This window comes from Fusarium proliferatum, assembly GCF_900067095.1.
Source record: "Fusarium proliferatum ET1 genome assembly, contig: FPRO_scaffold014, whole genome shotgun sequence".
NCBI lineage: Eukaryota > Fungi > Ascomycota > Sordariomycetes > Hypocreales > Nectriaceae > Fusarium > Fusarium proliferatum.
This window is the reverse complement of record NW_022194803.1, coordinates 304,918-324,689: the sequence shown is the minus strand read 5'-3', so window position 1 is coordinate 324,689 and position 19,772 is coordinate 304,918. Positions and strand designations below refer to the sequence as shown.

The 19,772-nt window shown below is 48.6% G+C and overlaps 8 protein-coding genes across 8 annotated transcripts; 3 read left to right on the top strand and 5 right to left on the bottom strand.

Annotated features, from left to right (window-relative positions):
* Positions 1-1,038: 1,038 nt before the first annotated feature.
* On the top strand, positions 1,039-4,260 carry FPRO_04076 (uncharacterized protein; the record flags this gene model as incomplete). The annotated part of the gene is made up of 1 exon (XM_031223804.1): positions 1,039-4,260. The coding sequence occupies one exon, from the start codon at positions 1,039-1,041 to the stop codon at positions 4,258-4,260; it is 3,222 nt and encodes a 1,073-aa protein (XP_031089126.1).
* Positions 4,261-4,653: 393 nt separating this feature from the next.
* On the top strand, positions 4,654-6,164 carry FPRO_04077 (uncharacterized protein; the record flags this gene model as incomplete). The annotated part of the gene is made up of 2 exons (XM_031223802.1): positions 4,654-5,239; positions 5,287-6,164. 2 exons carry the CDS (start codon positions 4,654-4,656, stop codon positions 6,162-6,164), a joined length of 1,464 nt encoding a protein of 487 aa, XP_031089125.1.
* Positions 6,165-6,630: 466 nt separating this feature from the next.
* On the bottom strand, positions 6,631-9,944 carry FPRO_04078 (uncharacterized protein; the record flags this gene model as incomplete). Its single annotated transcript, XM_031223801.1, has 9 exons — positions 6,631-7,564; positions 7,685-8,285; positions 8,332-8,439; positions 8,499-8,641; positions 8,692-8,876; positions 8,929-9,102; positions 9,158-9,401; positions 9,447-9,496; positions 9,546-9,944. The coding sequence occupies 9 exons, from the start codon at positions 9,942-9,944 to the stop codon at positions 6,631-6,633; spliced, it is 2,838 nt and encodes a 945-aa protein (XP_031089124.1).
* A 323-nt stretch (positions 9,945-10,267) lies between these two features.
* On the bottom strand, positions 10,268-11,332 carry FPRO_04079 (uncharacterized protein; the record flags this gene model as incomplete). Its single annotated transcript, XM_031223800.1, has 2 exons — positions 10,268-11,209; positions 11,258-11,332. The coding sequence occupies 2 exons, from the start codon at positions 11,330-11,332 to the stop codon at positions 10,268-10,270; spliced, it is 1,017 nt and encodes a 338-aa protein (XP_031089123.1).
* Positions 11,333-11,679: 347 nt separating this feature from the next.
* FPRO_04080 (uncharacterized protein) lies at positions 11,680-13,354 on the bottom strand (the record flags this gene model as incomplete). The annotated part of the gene is made up of 2 exons (XM_031223799.1): positions 11,680-12,556; positions 12,603-13,354. 2 exons carry the CDS (start codon positions 13,352-13,354, stop codon positions 11,680-11,682), a joined length of 1,629 nt encoding a protein of 542 aa, XP_031089122.1.
* Positions 13,355-14,077: 723 nt separating this feature from the next.
* On the bottom strand, positions 14,078-15,508 carry FPRO_04081 (uncharacterized protein; the record flags this gene model as incomplete). The annotated part of the gene is made up of 2 exons (XM_031223798.1): positions 14,078-15,089; positions 15,138-15,508. 2 exons carry the CDS (start codon positions 15,506-15,508, stop codon positions 14,078-14,080), a joined length of 1,383 nt encoding a protein of 460 aa, XP_031089121.1.
* A 504-nt stretch (positions 15,509-16,012) lies between these two features.
* Positions 16,013-17,740, bottom strand: FPRO_04082 (uncharacterized protein; the record flags this gene model as incomplete). The annotated part of the gene is made up of 6 exons (XM_031223797.1): positions 16,013-16,178; positions 16,257-16,502; positions 16,561-16,655; positions 16,702-17,063; positions 17,162-17,252; positions 17,327-17,740. 6 exons carry the CDS (start codon positions 17,738-17,740, stop codon positions 16,013-16,015), a joined length of 1,374 nt encoding a protein of 457 aa, XP_031089120.1.
* A 298-nt stretch (positions 17,741-18,038) lies between these two features.
* On the top strand, positions 18,039-19,593 carry FPRO_04083 (uncharacterized protein; the record flags this gene model as incomplete). Its single annotated transcript, XM_031223796.1, has 3 exons — positions 18,039-18,345; positions 18,399-18,745; positions 18,796-19,593. The coding sequence occupies 3 exons, from the start codon at positions 18,039-18,041 to the stop codon at positions 19,591-19,593; spliced, it is 1,452 nt and encodes a 483-aa protein (XP_031089119.1).
* Positions 19,594-19,772: the final 179 nt, after the last annotated feature.

Genomic DNA, 19,772 nt, shown 5'->3' with positions numbered 1-19,772 from the left:
TGCTGTAACATCTTTCGCAGTGTCAGCCAGTTCAAACGAGATTCCCCTTCCTCCAAGGCTTTCTGTCCCTGATGAATCCTAGCCAGGCCGCTGTAGTCCTTATCATTTCTTGTAAAGCAGTACCTCGTTACATACATACGACGGATGGTTAGTAGAAGTATATTTCGCATTTGCCACGACGAAAACCTTGAGGGTAAGCATTGCATTACAAAAACTATATTTGTTATAAAATAAGCAAAGAAACAGAAATCGTTGAGAAGCTGTGGAAGTTTATCAGTCTTAGAGAGGAGATTCGATCGGAATAGTCAAACCAATGTGTCTCCTTTTGCACTTTTTACCCAAGACTGCCGAGTGTTTTGCGTCGCTGGCCCTACTTGCATCAATGAATATGCTGCGAAGACCAGACAGAAGACTCATTATGCATTTACTAACTCGCAATAGATAAATCATGTCGAGCGCGTAATGTTTGATATATTTTGCTGCCTGTAGTAGTAGTTGGGTAGTGCAATGCTAGGGACACTAAGATCTCTCTGGTCAAGGGTTTTATGATGTTCCTCCAACATTCCACTATAATTTCTGTATCTAAGTACAAATCCTTCCTGATATAGGATTGCTTATATCTATCTACTGGGCGTAGCAAAGTGAGGCGCGCAGTCTAGACCTTCTACCCCGCTTCCAAAGTGCAAGGCCGTCAAGTCGGAATACGCCCTCAAAAAAACAACGGAAACAAGGTATCAACCAAAAGCTATACAGTATAAAGACGCCAAGGAAGACTCTAACTGGATTAAAGCCCCCTCTAGATTTTGCTTCAGTCAGTGCTGCAGTGTTTTAGCATCGTTGGCTAGCGCAATCTCTCGGATATCGGAAAGCTGACGTTGCGCCTTTCATCTCACTGACTGTCGATGAGGCCCAAAGCCAGATGAGTGATGGTGCTTGTTCATCCCAAGATCCTTAAGCTGAGCTAAATATTTCTCTATACAAGTCCACTAAGCTCTAACCAACAAGCCATAAAAGATCTGAGACATTCTAGTTGACATAATGGCTGATATTGACGAGGCCATCGAAAATGCGAAGATAGCAATCCGCGCCAATCCAACAAATGTCAAATGTTTAACAGAGCTTAGCAACCTTCTCAACGATAGATATGTTAGCACTGGCATCTTTGTGGATCTCGATACATCTATTCTTTTGACGAAGCAAGCTATCGATGCGATAACAGGTGACGACGCCGAATTGGCAGAGTGTTCCAACAACCTCAGTTACCGGCTTCAAGATAGATTCATGGTGACAGAAGACAATTCGGATCTTGGCGATGCCATTAAGATGTCCCAAAAGGCAGTCGAATTGACGGCTTCTGGCAACGCCAGATATCTGAGTAATCTGGCCGCATCGTTAAAGACCAGGTTCTCTGTCACCGGGGATCTAAAGGATTTGGAAGATGGTATTGCCCTGGCAAATCAGGCCGTTTCTGTAACGGCGAGCGATGACCCGGAGCTGCCCAAGTGGTTGAATAATCTTGGAAATCACCTCAGCAACAGGCACTTGGTTACAGGTTCTTTGGAAGATCTAGAAGAAGCAATCAGCTTAAGCAGACGCGCAGCTGCTTCAGTATCAGATACAACAATACGAGCTCTCTTTTTGAACAATTTGTCAGCGAAACTAGATCTCAAGGCCGAGGCCATTGGCAACTCAATCGACTACGACGAAGCGGTCGAATTGGCAAAAGAGGCCATCACACTGACGCCAGAAGGCCACCCAGATCAGGCAAAGTGGCTAAATAATCTCGCAACTCATCTATTGGAAAAGTTCGACAGGTCGTGGGACTTGAACGACTTGCAGGATGCAATCAACGTCGCAAGTAGAGCAGCGGACCTGGCGCCGAATGGGCCTACGAAGGCGCTGTATCTCGACTCGGTCGCAGATGGCTTGAATCGAAAGTACGACAAGATGGGCTTATTGGCAGATCTTGAGGAAGCTATTCGTATGACTGAGATGGCTCTTGAGATGCTTCCGAGCCATCACTCAAAACGGCCCCAAATTCTTTCTACCCTCGCGGATCTCTTCAGCAACAGATATTTGAGAAAGGATTGGATACAAGACCTCGACAGAGCGATTGAGCTATCTAGAGAGGCTGCAGATGCAAAGTATGATAACCACCCCTACAAAGCGATATACCTCGACAGACTGGCGATGCAACTAAATCTCAGATCGTCAATATCTCGAACAGACCCTCGTCTCTGGAAGGATTTGGAAGAGTCGATACAGCTGGAGAGAAAGGCAATTGCAATTACAGTGGGCAATCGCCCTACCTGGTCCTTCAAGAACAACCTACAAGCTATGCTTGTTATAAAGTACGGCATGACAAAAGACCAAGCAATACTCGATGAGTGTACTCGACTACAAAAGGAAGCGCTCGACGAAGTCCCAGAAGGTCATCAGTACCGCGCAGAAATGCTCACCAGTTTGGGCTACCGTCTCAGAGATAGTGCAACGGAAAGCGCAAATCTTGAAAAGGCTTCAGAGTGTTTTCTCGAGGCGCTGCAAAACCACAATGCCCCTGCGATAAGCCGTGTAAGGGCCGGTTCCGCTCTATTACAGAGCTGTCCAGATAAACAAAAAGCCTACCAGGCTGCGCAAGTCATCACGGGTCTTCTACCTCAGTTGATTACTAGATCACATGAGACTTCAGATAAACAACATGCTGCGGGCTCGAGAGCTGGTATGATGTGCAGTGCCGCAGCAGCAGCTTTACAAGCAGATAGGCCGGTCTTTGAAGCGCTGCAAGTACTTGAGCTTGGGCGTGGTGTGCTTGCAAAGTACAGTGAGGAGATGCTACTGGGCCCTTTGCAGTTGGATCAGCTGTCGGCGGAACAATCTGAGGCGTATATGCAACTTCGCGATGAGCTGAAGGAGTCGAACACTCCAGCCTTAGTCGACATTGGTAGTTCATTTCAGAACCACATTTCTGGACTAAACAAGCGCTATAACCTAGCAAAGGAGCTCGAGGAGTTGATCGTTGAGATCCGAAAATTACCTGGGTTCGAAGACCTTTGGAATGCTCCGACAGAGGCGGAAATACTTGATGCTGCGAAGTATGGCCCAATCGTCGTCATCAATGTGAGCCGTGCTCGATGCGATGCGCTCATCATTGAGAAACATCAAATACGATCTTTGGTTCTTCCCAATATTACAAACGACCTCTACCAATTTGCTCGCAAGGGCGACTTTGCTAGCTCAGAAGTTCTAGAATGGATGTGGCACAATATCACCCAGCCAGTATTGGATGCTCTTGCTTATTCTCAATCTCCTGGGGAGGGTGCATGGCCGCATGTCTGGTGGATTCCTACAGCCTTGTTGACTCTTTTCCCGCTGCATGCGGCAGGATATCATCAAAAAGAGTCATCTGAGACTGTCCTTGATAGAGTAGTCTCTTCTTACTCCTCATCCATCAGGGCCATCATGCGCGGTCGCCAGAAAGACCTTTCAACATCGTTCTCTAGCAAGGCTATACCGCGAGCTTTGCTTGTCGGAATGCAGAATACTCCAGAAAGCGGATCGTTACCGTATGCCACCAAGGAGATAGACATTATCCAGAAGCTATGTAAATCAGCTGGCCTAGAGACCATTCAACCCATACAATGCAAAGAAGAGGTGTCCAAGTGTCTGTTGGATTGCACTGTATTTCACTTCGCAGGTCACGGCTACACCGATGAAGATGACCCCTCTAACAGTCATTTACGTTTAAGAGACTGGAAAGACGACCCATTCCGCGTCGCTGACTTACAGCAAATGAATCTTCGCGAGCAAGCACCGTTCCTCGCATATCTCTCTGCCTGTGGCACCGGACAGATGAAGCGTCATAACCTGGTCGATGAGAGTATCCATCTGATCAGCGCATACCAACTAGCTGGCTTTCGTCATGTCATCGGCACACTGTGGAAGGTTAGTGATCAATGCTGCGTGGATATAGCTAGGACTACATATGAGACCATGGGGGACTTGGGGTTTAGTGATGAGAGTGTGAGTTGGGGATTGCATCAGGCTTCCAGGGAGCTGAGAGACAAATGGGTCAAGGAGCAGAAACAGGGGAAACTTTCTGCGGCAAGACGAGGTCCAGTGTCAAAGGTTGATAGTGGTGACGGTGTTGAAGACAAGAAGGATTGTAAGGATGAGAATGGAAGGGATATCGTGAGTGTAGAGGAGGAACCTGAAGTTGGCGAGCAGCTGCAGTGGGCTCCTTACGTTCACTTTGGTGTATGAAGATGAGATTGTCATTATGAGGTATTGCCATTATTTGAAAGGACAAATTGCACTATTATAAGCATAGCCTCCGTCCTCGGGTCTTCTGACAGACTATCCATTGGCTCTTCGTTCAAAATCAAGGCGCGGGGCGTTGATCTTCTTACCCCGCTTATAAAGTGCAGAAACCAGCATTCAAGTCTGGTCACAGGGACATCAATGTGCAACGTCTAATAACTCCGCCCTAAGAATTTCCAAGGCAGTGTCAGATGGTTGAAAAAGCTGGATTTGGTAGAACTAATCATCGCACATAAAATCAGCCATGGCCCCATTATCGTCCGTTTTCAGATGGCCATCACAAGAGTTATTGCTATGACTTGCGATTCCTCAATAGCCTTTCGATAATTTGTTTCCATGCTTATCCCATCTTATCAATCTTTCGTCGAGTCTCGTGCTCGAGCGAACCCATGTATTTCTCGCCTCTCAGACTACTTGCAACATGAGAGTCTTGGCAAAAGCAAGATTACATATCTCGATTATACCACTCCCGCTTCGGAACCCGAGCGCATTGATGTGCCAGAGAATGAGCTTTCCAAGCTTGTAAAGACCGCACCACCAGGCTCAACGAGATTTGTCTTTGTTGAGAGTATCTCACCTGGTATCATCATTCTCCTTGGCGAGAAACTGGACATTGACCCGTTGTTCTTCGCCGATTATATCCACGTAGGCTTTGAGAACCCAGAGGAATCATCACCGCCGCCTTCACTTGCTACATTGCCATCTGTTATAGCAACAAGAGATCACATTCATCTCCACTGCCAGAAGGTCATCGCACTAGGGGGAACTGACGAAGAGTTGAAGCATGTTCCATATGCCCTTAAGACCCAGTCCAATGTGCCACGAAATGTCCGTCGGCTGGTCACTTTGCCAGGTGGACGGTTGGCCTTGTCCCAAACTTGCTGCTCTTTCATCATAAGGACCTTTGGAGATATACGTATCTGTGAGTAATTATATTTCAAATTATCATCGACTTCTTAACACAAGTAGGTCTCTTCCTCGTTGACCCTCCTGTCACGTCCGTTATCCAATCGGTTGACGGTGGTCGAACCTCAAAATACCAAGCAAGTGTTTCGCATGGCGGTTTCGAAGACTTCAGAGCACCGGAAAGCTTTTCATCTTTCCGAAAATCACCCTCTAGTGAGACTTGGGATAAGACTTCCATGATGGAAAACATCGTACACTACCTGCGGGCGAGTCCACCGCCAGGACTAGATCTCAAATCCCCAAGTATCCTCGGCATTGGATACTACCCAATCTACATCACCCTATCGGAGTGGAATATCTACACGTACCTGACCAGCCGTTGCTCGAAGTACTATGAGTACTCCGACCAAGTCAAGACAGGTCGGATGCATGATGAGGTCTTGGTTGACCTGCAGCGATGGAGAAGGCGCAGCAAGAGCAGCCACCAAAAGTTAAACATTCTTGGAGAAGTCATCAGCTCCCATATCCAGCGCGAGGATGACATGGAGGTATGGAGTGGTGTCCTCAAAGACATAAACGCACTTCGCGACCAACTCCACGACTACAGTCAATCTCTCGAGCAGATGGTTATGGTAGCGACGTCACTCGTTCAGCTGCTTGACTCCCGACGGTCAATTTTAGAAGCTATAAACACAAAACGTCTGACGTTCTTGGCACTCGTGTTTGTTCCCTTGGCATGGGTTTCAAGTCTTTTTAGTATGTCTGATGGCTATTCCCCTGGTCATGATCTGTTCTGGGTCTATTTCGCTACTGCTTTGCCGGTGCTCGCTGTTGTACTCTTACTGTCAGCACTTCCTTATGGTAAGATTGCGATGGCTGCGGAGTCGTACAAGGCACGAGCCAGAAACCATGGAATGAGGATTCTTGGAGAACCAGTTTAAGATGCCCCGCCCATGTACAAAAAGGTGGTCACAAGGACGCTTTTCGTAGTTTAGAGTTCATGTTAAGGATGAATATACATGCGAAGTTTTCGGGGGCCTTTGTCATTATTGTTTGCTCTGAAAAGCCTCTTGAGATGGTATGGACTCGATATTAGTCCCCTCAACACAAACCCTGACTATTACATCTAAGTCCTCTCGTGTAGCATGCCATATCTGGTCTAGAGCTAACGTTTTGTTCTCGTACATGAGCTCAAGTTGCTTGGAGGTTCTGAACAGAAGCGGTAGTACCTGAATTAGGTAACGTCAAGCCGTCAATCCTTACTCTTCCTCTGTTTTACATACGAATGAAGCTTTATAGATCTATTTTAGTTCTTCTATACTGCAATTACCAACAGCTGACAGTTTCAAAGGTTACCCTTTACCTGCATCGTCTTGCATCGGATCTGAGAATTGAATCCACCCAAGTTTACATGTTCAGAATCTCTAAGGCATCGCGACGCCATGTGTCCCAGGTTTCCTGTGTCCGAAGGTGTTTAGAATAATGTTGTGGGAACTCAGAGTATCTAGACATCAGCTTTGAGCGTGTGTCAGGCCGCCTTTTCCAGTCACCTTGAAAGGCATAGCCACATGGACATAAACAGTCAGAGAAGAAGCTATCGCGATATAAAAGGCGCTCCATACAACTCCAAGTCTCTTCATAGTCCGTCATCTCATCGACTGCTCTGAAATAGTTCGCAGGTCTTGAAGGGAAGTGCCTACCCAGGGTGCCGACACAAATAAGTACATGGCAAATCATGAGGGCCTCCATGTACTCCAGTCGAGCATCTGACACACTTGATAGGCTTGAAAGGTGATGAGTTATCCCTTGTGTCTCAGTCTTCTGATCTTGCGTACCCTCGCGCTTTTGTTGCAACGATGCCCCATGTTGACACAGTAGGTGAAGGAATTCCGTATCGCAAACAAGCATAACAGCGCAGTAGAGGGGCCAATGTGGCATTGATAAGGAAGGATATTGAACTAACTCCCTCAACTCTAGCCGCGGTGGACACTTCGCCACATTCCATGAGTTGTACTCCACAACGAAAGGTTCCATATCTACCACTGCGACATCTCGTTCCAGTAGAATGCGAAGAAATGATGGATCTGGAGAGACTAGTGCCGGAAGAATAGCCAATTGAGAGGAATCGGTGGTTTCATGGCCTTGGACACCATGGAAATTAATGCCAACCCTCTCAAAGGAACTGAGATAGAGGCTCAGAGAGTTGGAACATTTGCGCTCTATCAAGTGACTGCAACCGGACACAAAAGTGGGATAGAAATCCGTGAAATCCACATCTTCAGCTGCCCTACTGCTGAAAGAGCCGCCACAGTCTTCGATCAGTTGTAAGAAGCCTTCAAAACTTTGTTCGTCGTTAGAGACTAGATACCAGGAGATGGCTGCTGCGATGTCTGCTGGGCGGGGATTGAATCTTTGTAGCATGGTTTCAATGTGGTTGAGGCCTCTGCTGTTGTAGACTAACCGGAGGATAGCAATCCGATGCCGAGAAATCACACTAGAAGCAACATTGTCCAAGACCCATAGAAGATATCCAGCATCCTCTGAGCTCAGAGCAGCCTCGACCATAATGAGTACATCATCAGGGCGCCATGTATCTCCGTAGTTGATGTAACACGCCAACTGGCTCAAAAGACTACAGTCAAGTCGAAGAAATGCGGTCTGAATCAAGTAGCGGTGTACATCATTTCGAACATGGAACTTTTTGAATAGCGGCTTGATGTCCTCGAATTTCTCACAGTGCCAGCAGATAACCTTCCAGTCGCGGTAACCCGGTGGTAATTCGACGCTCAGATCTTGAGCGAGAAACTTCGAGCCTGAGATGTTTTTCTCGCAGCCTTTCTCCGCTAGATCGAGAATGATTGTCCTTAAAAGTAACGTAGGCGAATCGGATTGGGATGTGCAGCCAATGTCATAGCCTGGAAGCAGCAGAGAGCGCCAATTTCGACTCGGCCAATTGGCTAACACAGAAACAGAATGAACCATGGATACGCTCAATGATATGGGGTGAAATGCTGAACCAAATAGCCGGAACCCCCAAAGAATTGCCTCTAAGGCATTGGAGTCTAACAAAAGTTAGTAATTGACTAGTAATGGTAAGGAACGGCCTACCTTGGTCATTCAGGAGTCGGACTAGGCTTTTCTTTTCTGAACCCTTAAACTCTACCCATGGCTCGAAATGAAGCGACTGAAAGTCAAAATACTCATCAGCAGGCTTGACTAAAGAAAAGAATGTAAGCTTTCATTTTGACCTCTCCTAGGAACCTGCGATACTTACCCTGTAAGCTCAGAGACGGTTTGGCCGGCGAAGTTTTGTAGAGTGAAGTTGAGAAAAATGCCTTCATGAGGTACCTCTAACGTAAGAAAACATTCGTCAGGGAGGTTTTGGGTGCTCTTGGTCGTCTTACAAATCTCCACGAAACTATGAATCTGATCAGATACGAGTATGCCAATCGCATTATTCTCTCCTACCACTGAAACAAAATTTCTCCGTTTGAGGTTTGCCAACTATGATTACTGCCAGTCAAGTTCGGCTGATGGCGAGGGGCAATTATGCCTGAGGGTGCTTCTTGAAGCCATATATTCATGGTATAGCCCTCAATATCGTGGAGTTGAAAATCGAAACGAGGGAAGCTTTCCAAGCTTTTTCTTGCGGTCTGAGATGGTCAGTCTAAAGACCGGAATTGAAAAAAGATCAAACCTTCTTACCTGACTGAGTTTTCGGATGTCTTCATTTCGTCTGTCGTTAGATGCACCTAAATGCATGCGTTGTGGATGTATAGAGACAATATCGATCAGTATCCAACATGCCTTGAGAAGGTTGATATAGGCCTCAGCTTCAACTGCCAACCCCTGAGCTAGATGATTCATCTGTGAACGAGCCTGTTTGGATCAAAGGTTAGACAGCGAAATGCGTGATGACTGATTTGCCTGGTACCTTTAACAACCACCATTTACCGGCTTGTAGCCAGTCGTCTATCCCAATAGAGGCCCAAGGCCTATTACCAGTCTCTGCACTTCGCAAGAATGCTGCGCTAAGCTCTGCTCGAACTTCCTCCTCTAACGGACCGTTCAGAAGAGGATTCTCGCGCGAACTGCGGTCGCCTATCATGAGGTTCCGAAGCTCGTCCAGCTTCATGTCCGTTTTTGATTGTTGTTTCTCAATCCGTTCCAAAGATGAACTTGCTCGTTAGTGGGTATTTTAGAAAGAATAAGAATAGACCAACTTTTGAGCACCTTGCAAAAGAAGTGTTAAGTGGGAATTGTGAGACATGAACTACAGAACGTTAAGGCTTAATTTCATTTGGTTGTGCGGGGATCCAAACCTTCGCACGAAGCTCGTTGATGCTAGACACCTCCAATGCGTACTTGACTCGGTTCCAATGGATTCGAAATGAACGCCTGGAACCCTCCAAACCACCTCCCGTGCCGAGTTCCGCATATTTGTCTGCAAGTCGATCCATTTTCTGAAGCGTCTCTTTGGCTTGACTCATGACTTTGCACGTATATTCTAGTCGTCTCTCTCCGGCCCGTTTTATCCACTCTTGATGATCTCGTATTTCCTCGTTGAGCAGGTTCACTGTATTTGAGAGATTGCCCAACTCTTGGATCAGGGCCTGGAGCTCTTCTGGTGCGTCGCGCGACACTTTGTAGACTCGCGAATAGATCTTCCAGCACAGTACCCCAACGGCAATAAAATCGCCAACACCGAAGCCGAACGACATGGCGCCACAGAAGTTTGAAGTTCGAAGGTTGAGTTTGTTTGTGCCTCTTGAAGCTGGCGCTGTGGATGGAGAGAAGTAATCTGTCTCACCTGTTGGTAATTGGGTACTTTCAGGCTGCTGCAAAAACCGTTTGGCGCAAGTGATTGGTGGTCAGTTTTCCTATCAGGCTGTATGCTCACACCTGCCAGCTGGCGGTTGGCAATTGGTCTGAGTACATTACTCCTCACTGGAATTACAATAACAAAGTCCACAGTTATGTTGCATTCATATTCCGTTCCTGAGTCTGCATTCAATTGGGTCAAAGTTTCCTCACAGATATCCTGTCACAGTGGTCTAAATTTATTCTCCGCCTTCTCGGCGCAATCCTTGACCACTTCATCCAAGTCCTCCACCGGAAGCCCAAGCAGTCCGTTGTGTAGCTTGTCTTGGGTCTTCAGCTTCTGACCCTCGGGTGAGAAGATGAAGGAGTAATAAGCCTGCACAAGTCCCATGATATTACCAGATCTCCCCATCGCCTTGCCATTCTCAATTCGCTCAGCGCTGCTCTCATACTTTATCGCCCAGTCTGCATCTGTTGTGCTTGTGACTCGCTGAATACTTTTCAGAACATCCTTCCGGCTGACATAAAAGCTCGAGAGATACACAGGTTTGTTTCGAAATTGAGAGATACTCAGGGATTCATCGGCCTCATTGTCCGGGAACTCTTTGAGGTTGGCAATGGCAGCAGCGGCACAACCAAACTGAGCCAAAGTGCTAGTGTTTATCTTTGCTTCGCCGTCATCAAATAACGTAGCCTTGCGGTTGTCGATGTCAAAGCCCATGAAAGACTCTCCGGAAGGGAGGCTGTAGTCGAACCAGACGCCTCCCACGAGAAGGATCCAAGAGCTGACACCAACGCGCTCGATTTCTTTGAGGAGATTGATTGGCGGTGCAGCCGGGAAGAAATCGTCAACGGAACCTTGGTTCTCAATGACCACATTCGCAGCGTAGATGTTGGGGATGATGTAGCGGACGCCGGCTTTTCCAGCTGCACGGACGATGCGATGATGGACTTCGGGGTCGACATTGACGGCGAGGGTAATGATGAGAAGCTGTTGATCCTTGAGAGCCGATGCGACGGATACTTCATTTTCATAATCGACAGGAATAGTCTGAATCTTATCTGAAAACTTCGAAGCACTGCCGATGCGAGTCAGGGCAGTGATGGCGTGTTTTCGAGTCTTGAGGAGTTGCTCGGTTATCTGGGCGCCTTGTCGGCCACTGGCCTACTCAATGTCAGAGTGACGAGTAAATAAGTGACAAATCGGACCTACTCCGACAATGGCAACTCTTTCGATGCGGTTAGAGAAGCCTTCAGGCTGATCTTTTGCAAATTGTTGCGCGGACATGGCTAGGCTTGGGGCACGAACGAAGGTGTTGTCGGACTTTGGTTTATGAAGGATGAAGATGAGTTGAGTTGAGATTGAGTGAAGAAAGAGTGTAGATACAGGACATCTTATGTATAGAATTAAAGAACCGAAAATAAATGGATATTCGCAATGTTAAATCCGAACTTCGGCCGAATGTCTTTGGAGTTTAGGCTCTGCGACCGGTTTTCGGCCGGGGTTCACGGACGAATGACATCAAAGGCAGCCTAGATTACAAATGAATGAATCCTTCAGTATCAATCTAGATAACTATTATGCAAAAATACCACTCATCCTACTGATTCTCGGAGGCAAAACCTTCTTCTGCCTCAATGATTCTTACCGCACAGATGCTCAGCCAGTCTCAGTGAAAGAGCCGCCAGAGTCAACGAGGGATTGGCTTCAGGACTAACAGGCAAAACCGAAAGATCACAAACCCATAGATTATCAAGGCCCTTGACCTTGAGGTTAGAGTCTACAACGCCAGCTCCCTTCGGTCCATCCATTCTCATCGTTCCGCACTCGTGAGAAAACACTCCGAAGCCCAGATGCTGCGGTCTGAGTCCAGGATCAGGACACACTCCTGGGTCGGCATACGTAGCTTGGTTAGGCTTCAGCCCAACAAAGGCATCTCGAACTCGACGAATTATATCCTCCATCGCGCATTGAACCTCATGCTTGATCGGTGGTCGGCGAATATCCAGCACGGGATCCAAGCCCGGAAGGCTGAGCACAGAATTCTCATCATCAAGTTTTCCAACAAACTCGAATAGCACACAGATGGTATCGAAGTTCTCCTTCTCATCAGCCGCATCCTTAGTAGGACTCATGAGGGTCCCATCACGACGATAGAAATGCGTCGTGTTGAGCGTCGCGGAACTTCCGGCCAAGAAGAAATTCGCATTGATCGTCACTGTGACGAGACATTCTTCGCCACCGACTTTGAGGTGTGTTTTGAGATTGAGGGGCTTCGAGGTGACGGTGTCGGACTTTTGTTTGGCGAAGCGCACGTAGCATACGTTATGGTCGATAAGACCTTTGCCGACCAAAGGGTTGAGGTGGTCGAGACCACTGTTGAGGGCGATGGAGGCGGTGCCGATTGTGCCAGCGGAAAGGATGACTTTGGCTCTGCCGACATAGAGCTCTTTGATGGTGTTGGTGGATTTGTCTCTGATCTTGAGAGCGTTGACGCTTTTGTTGCTGCGCCTTCGTGGTCAGCTTGGGTGCTCGATCTATCAATGGGTGTACTCACAAGGTGTTACTAGCAGTGTGCTGAACAGCTATGACCTCTGTGTTGAGGAGGACAGAGAGATACTGGTCGTTGGCGTACATGCGATTGATGATACCCAAGGTAGTGCTGTATGCACCTTGGGCGAACTTGTACGGTGCAGGGGCATTGAACTGCGCTGCGATGGGCATGAGATCGAACTGTGAGCCAGACAGGGCATTGTTCAGCATCTCATTTGCGTCGCCAATCTCTGAAGCGCTAACTTCATGCTTGCCGTCGCCCTCTGGGTAGATGACGTCGCCAGGCTGTGAGTCAGTGAGGTATCTAAAGGCCTTTTTATATCCTTGGACATCTTCGCCCTTGAGGTAATCAACAACATCAGTCGGGAAGAAAGCACCCAGAGTCTCATCGCCAATTTCTGGGATCCAAGTACCCCAGAGATTAGATCGTCCACCGACACAATACACGGGACCGCCGACATAACTGTCAGAGCGGTCGGTGCATTGTACTTTGGCCTTTACAGCGTCATATACGCGCTCGTTGCCCTCGGGGGAGTTGCTTGCGCCGCGGTTGAAGTAAGGGCGAGAGGTATTGAGAACATGGGTTGAGAAAATGACAGGGCCACGCTCAATCAGCAAGACTTTGTATTGTTGGGATACAAGCTGTTCAGCTAAAGGACCTCCACCGAAACCGCTTCCTACGATGATATAGTCGTAGGAGTTTAGTTTGGCGAGGAGACAGACGACGTCTGTATCGAGATGGAGAAGATGGTCCATAGTGAAGGATTGACCAATGGAAATGACTTGGAGAAGCTTGTGAGATTGGATGAGAGAAGGAGACGGTAGATGAGAGAGACCCTGAGGGTATTATAGGTGCACACCATGTAAGACAGAAATGAGGAGGATATACCAATTTGGAGCTTACGAATGTGATATCGAGGGGATGAGTGCAGGGCATCAATCACATCCTTAATGGGGGATGTCAGCAAGCCACTTTCGGCCCAATTCAGCTGAAGTAGATCAGCAAGGGAACCTCAATATGCATGCACAGACGGCTGAAGTCAGATCAATAGTTCAGTCAGTGGTGAGAAGTAATTGGGTTGACGCAGATGCAGTATCCAGGGATGCACCCAATGCCTTGTACAGATACCAAATCATGCCATGTTGAACGGTGAGTTCAGCCGGCAGATGTGTTGAGGCCACCTAATCTTGTTCTAGATATGTTTCATTGCATTTGATACAGCGGCACGGCATGGGCCGACTCCGCGAAATGAAGTTGATACGGCGGAGCGGTATCGCAGTATGTCGTGGATATGACGACTGGAACCTGGTGGTTGGAATGGGCCTTATCAGAGCACAAATATTGAGAAACTTGTTGAGCACAGGTCTTGCTACCATTGGGATATCGAGGTACAGGACTAGACCAATCTAACTAATGCAGGATGCAAAAACACAAATTATGCAGTGACAACGATGCGTAAAATAACAATGATATACTTTTCAACGCCTCTTCCAGAAGAATGCCAGGATCAAAACATTGTAGGACAGTTTAAGTGCACCAGCCAGAATGAACGCAAGCCAGAACTTATCCAAGCCCGCAAACAAACCCGTGATGTACAAACCAAGACAACTGCCAATCGTCTTTGTGATATTAACAACGCCCATAGCCGAAGTCCTCTCATGGTCCAAAACCCCTGCCGAAATGAACGCCTGTCTAGGCGCATTATCAATCTCGCGCGTAACAATTCTAAAGATGAAAATCACAAGCGCGATGTACTTATTCCCCGGCACAGACACCATGAGCAGTGAGATGGAGTTTACCGTGTGACATAGCACCATGGTTTGCACCTGTCCGATGGCGCGTGACAGCGGTGACGACGCGAGGTTCAGCACGGAGGAGATAATGCCGGCGGTGAAGGTCGCAGAGCCCAGCGCTCCCTCTGGCATGTCGTACTCGCGCTTGAAGAAGTATGTCATCCACGAGATCTGTGCGAGGCCAGAGCCCACAAAGTCAAGTATCAGCGCGAGCGAGAGCTTCCACATGAAGTCGAACGACGCTGGAGTGAAGAGGCGCTTCTCCTGTGCGGCGGCGAGGACTTGGACTTGTGTTTGGGGGACGGCGCCGTAGCCGGAGCTGTTATCGTCAAGAAGAGGTGCAGTCTCATCATCGGATAATTCTTCTTCGGGGGTGAGGATGCCGGATTGGGGGGTTGAGCAGGATTCTTTTTGGAGGGGCATTTGCTCGACTTCGGAGCTGAGGAGGAGTGAACACATGAGCTTCAGGAGGCCGATACCGGCGTAGCCGAGGAAGATCATGCGGTGGCAATCTAGCTTTTTCATGCCGTTGTCTTCGAGGGCGTTGATGAGCCAGCCTGTGAGGAGATTACTTGCTGCTGTGCCGAACATGCCCAGCATAGACCACCATGCAAACATGTCATTACATGTATGTGCTGTGCTGAGGCGGGCAATCGCTGATTCCTCAATTGCCTTGAAGGGATCAATCTCATTCGCACTACATCGTCAGTCTCCTCGCTCACTCTCACAAAAAGGGATAACATACCTTGGATTAATAACAGCAACGATACTCGCAAGAAGCAGCAGCCAGAAATTCTCAAAGTACGCAAACGCCACGCCTCCAGCACTCATCAACAGCGCTCCAACAACGGCAGTCAATCTCACACCAACACGATCGCCGACCCAAGTGAGGATAAAGCTAATAGCAAGGTCACCCACGAGGGTCAGCGTCATGAAAAGACCGATCTGTGCATCGTGGAATCCCAGCGCGTTGAGATACAGCGCCAGAACAAGCGTCGTGCCTCCATAGCCGAGGAGGCGGATGAAGCGGAGAAGGATGAGGATCTTCAGGTCTCGGCTTGACCGCCACAAAACATCGGCGCCGATGCTAGAGAGGAAACGACCAGTTACCGCCATGATAGCACTGAAGAAAAAGGGGATATGTACAAGACCAAGAAACCCCGAGGAGAGGAGGTTGATATGGTCAGTTCTAGTGTTCGCCTCATTTAAGCAGAATTTTTTATTCTCCGATATCTTCTCTTCTCTCCCCATCATTTTTGAGATGGTCGATCTTCTCTCGCACGGCCCATGCATGTTCTAGATCATGCGATCGGGCTAGGCTTGGCTTTTGCGTCAGCTCTCCCCGAAGCAGGCGAGAAAAAAAAGGGAAAAGAAAAAAAAAGCGCCTCTTCTCAAAGGGGAACTGCTACGTAGACGAATCATGGCCCATCATGTGCTGCTGTGCGCGTGCCAGAGGCTCCCTTTGGCCAAGACGAGTCATACATTGCACGGCGTGTGACCAATCAAGTTTAGGTAGGTGTCTGACTTTTTCTCTTCTGTCGTCTACTTGTAGTACGTATTCTGTCTAAGGCGATGAATGTTTGTCTCGCCCGCTGATGCCTTACTGTGGGGGTGTCAAGTCTACGGCATTGACCAGGCTTTCTCCCTCATGGACAAAGATGGACTATTTCCCTCCCGTACACTGCGCCAGTCCTCGTATTCTCCGAAGCGCTTCGCGGCATATCCCGCGTAGTCGAAATCAATAGTTCCGGTCGCTGTCTCAGCCTGGATGAGAGCGCAGAGACCCCTGTCGCAGCAGTGTAATCAGTGTCTTGTCCTGTACCACCACACACGTATCTGCCTGTGAGACAGCATGTCAACTTACCAATAGAACCCTGGAAAACCTCTGTGATCATCGACTTGACGCATTAGATTATCCACAGCAGCATCATCGACAGTCGGGACGTCTATGTTGTGCTCCCGACAGAGTTCGGTGTAGGTCGTCAGATATTCTGCGATGAACGCCCGTCGGGTTGATGTCTTGGGGAGCAGAGTGTAGTCACATTCGAAGCCGGTCCATTCAGCGAAATGATTTGCTAGTTCAAAGGCCCGAGGACAATATGTGGCGTGTCTTTGGGTGGTTCAGTGTCTCTGGTTTGGGGACATTTGCAGAGCAGGGTATGACATACTCGTAATCAATGAACCGAACTGATGCGACATCAATGCCATCATCCGGCTCTTGTACAATTATGTTTGCGCACAAAAGGTCGCCGTGAGCGAGAACCTGTGCGGGTTAGTGACAGACAAGCAAAATACATCCAACGACGCACCAAGGGCTCTGACACGTCAGTTGACAACAAGGCATCGGCTAGATACTTGAACTTTTCATGCATATCATCAATTTCGGCCTGTGATCGGTGGGGATGTTTGGATATAGCATCCAGCCATTTCTTCGCGGTGGACCAAACGCCTGGTTTGTAGGTCAAGACGTCCTCAGGGTCCGCTGTAGGAAGTGTCGCGTGCCACCGAGCCAGCTCCCTCGCAACACCGCGGAAAATTCTGGTCTCAGACATGTCGCCTTCAGAGCAGACTCGCCCAGAGATGAACTGATAGGCATGTCCATTGCTGAAGCGGACCAGTGGAGATGAAGACAGTTGACGCTCAGCCAGGAGCTTGTGCACCCTGAGTTCCTCTGTCGCGACATGTCACGTTAGACACGAATCCAAGACGGAAGTTCCAGACGAGTGGCAGACTCTCGGGGAGCAGGGCATTGGGGGGATGGGTACGTACTCTCACGATCAATGGTGATGTCCGTGCCATCTCCGTAGACCTTGATCAGCACTGCGTCTGCCGTGCTTGCATCGATGGTAACCTTGAAAAGCTGCCAATTTTGCTTTTTAGCGAAAAAGTCCCGTGTACTTGGTAGAGGGGAGGTCTGTATGAGGCAATACTCACGCCATTTGTCGTGCCCTGAGTCAAAGCGGAAACACGCATCTCGTCGATCTTCCGATCGGGGAACAGGAGCGGAAGAAGCGACAGGGCTGATCCATGAGGATCTGCCGTATCAAAGACAACATCCTTGAACGGGACATCCATTCTCCACTCTCGGCAGTTCAGCAATTCTAGAAAGTAAGCGATATAAACAAAGAATATCCAATAAGAGATAAAGATGGTGAAAAGGATGCGAGGAGTAAAGATGGGAAAGGCCTTAAAGTAGCTGTCTGCGCCTCTGGGTGCAACCGCCCGTGCCGCTTTTCCCAAGGGCGGGCTGTAAGCAGCAAAGATCGACGCTGCAGCTGCAGCTGAGATGAGACAGCATCGAATAGTTTTCTTGGCCCGTGTCTCACACTTGACGTAGATCAAAAACATGCTGTAGAATGGGACGAGAGGGAGTGATTGGAGGCTGGGTATAAGACACCGCCTTGCTTCTTGCTGTGGCCCTGGCTCATGCGGCCCGCCAGAAAGGATCATTACACTACATACCTGGTAATATTGGTCAGCCACGACGGAGACTAAGGCTTATCGAAACATTTTCGCGTCTGTCTATCAATGATTGTCAAGAGCTAGGAGAGTAATGAACACATCTCTGATATTCATCGAGGTATATAAGAAGTAAGGCACGCGACACAATGGAAATCTCAATTCATCAACATTCCAGCATCACATCATGGCGCCTACAAACAGTCTTCTTTACAAAAACTTTCAGAAACATCCCGCGGCTCTTATTGAGTCGACAGATGGGATCTATCTGAATACTAGCGATGGACGCAAGATTCTCGACGCTACGAGTGGAGCGGCTGTTGCGTGTCTGGGCTATGATAACAAGGACGTTCAGAAAGCTGTTGCAGAACAGCTTGTGAATGTTCCGTACTGTCATCCTGGTTTCTACAAGACGCAGGCGGCGGAAGATCTTGCAGACTTCCTCGTCGAGTCTACGAATGGCCAAATGTCCAAGGCTGTTCTCTGCGGATCAGGTAAGCCTCTACACTTTTGCCTCGTGGATGACGGAGTGCTAATTGATGCTTAGGATCTGAAGCCGTCGAAGTCGCGCTCAAGCTTGCGAAAACGCACTTTGCGCACCTCGCTATCCCTCAGACTGAGCGAAGCCACTTCATAGCTCGTGTGGGAGCATGGCACGGCGCTACGCTCGGTGCGCTGACGCTGGGTGACTTCAAAGTGCGAAAAGATCCCTTCGTGCAGTTGATCTCGCAGAATTCTTCTCGCGTGTCCGCGTGTAGTTCGTACAGAGGACAGCGTGTCGGTGAAGACGACGAGGCGTATGTTGCGCGTCTTGCCCAGGAGCTCGATGATGAGTTTTTGAGAATTGGACCTGAGAAGGTCTGCGCTTTTGTGGCTGAGACTGTTGGAGGGAGTGTAAGTCGTCTCTTATCTTTGTCCTGGTATGGTCTGATCTGATTTTGTAGGCGAGCGGTTGTGCTATGCCGTTGAAGGGATATTTCCCTGCTATGAAGGCTGTTTGCGAGAAGTACAACGCTCTTCTTATTCTTGACGAAGTCATGTGCGGAATGGGTCGTACAGGCACTCTTCATGCTTGGGAGCAGGAAGATGTCGTCCCTGATATTCTCGTCGTCGGTAAGGGTCTCGGTGCGGGATACGCTCCTGTCTCTGCAGTCATGATCAACTCCAAGCTCGTCGAGTCCTTCCAAAAGAGCGGCAAGGGCTTCGCCCACGGTCAAACCTACATGGCCCATCCCCAAGCCGCCGCCGCCGCCCTCAAAGTCCAACAAATCATCCGCGACGAAAACATGCTCTCGCACGTCGACGCAATGGGTGCGTATCTCGGCACCAAGCTCAAAGAGCGCCTCCTCCCGATGCCATACGTGGGCGACATCCGCGGGCGTGGACTCTTCTGGGCCGTTGAATTCGTGACCAACAAAAAGACCAAGACCCCGTTCCCGTATGATCTTGGGCTCAATGGCCTGCTGCACACGCGCGGAATGAGCGCTGGGTACGAAATCGCGCTGTTCAACGCTAACGGAGGATATGATGGGTACAGTGGAGATCATTTTCTGATCTGTCCGCCCTTTATCGTGTCGAAGGAGGATGTTGATGAGATTGTGGAGAGGACGGCGAGGGTGGTGGAGGATACGTTTGAGGAGTTGGGTAACTCGGCGGTTTGGGAGAAGATTACCCTGCAGATGGAGATTGACGATGTTGAGGTTGAGGTTAAGCCTGCTGCGGCGATGGTTGCTGCGCAGTAAGGGGAAAAGTGTATAGAAGAGTTTTTGTATTTTTTTGGTAGATTGCTAGTGATTTTTTGTTTATTGCAAAAGTTTTGGGCTGATGTGTATAACTCTTTTGTGATGATGTTTGAACTTTGTAAAATCACCGTTACAACGGTGCAAGCCAATACTATTCAACCATAAACTCTCTCGCCCAA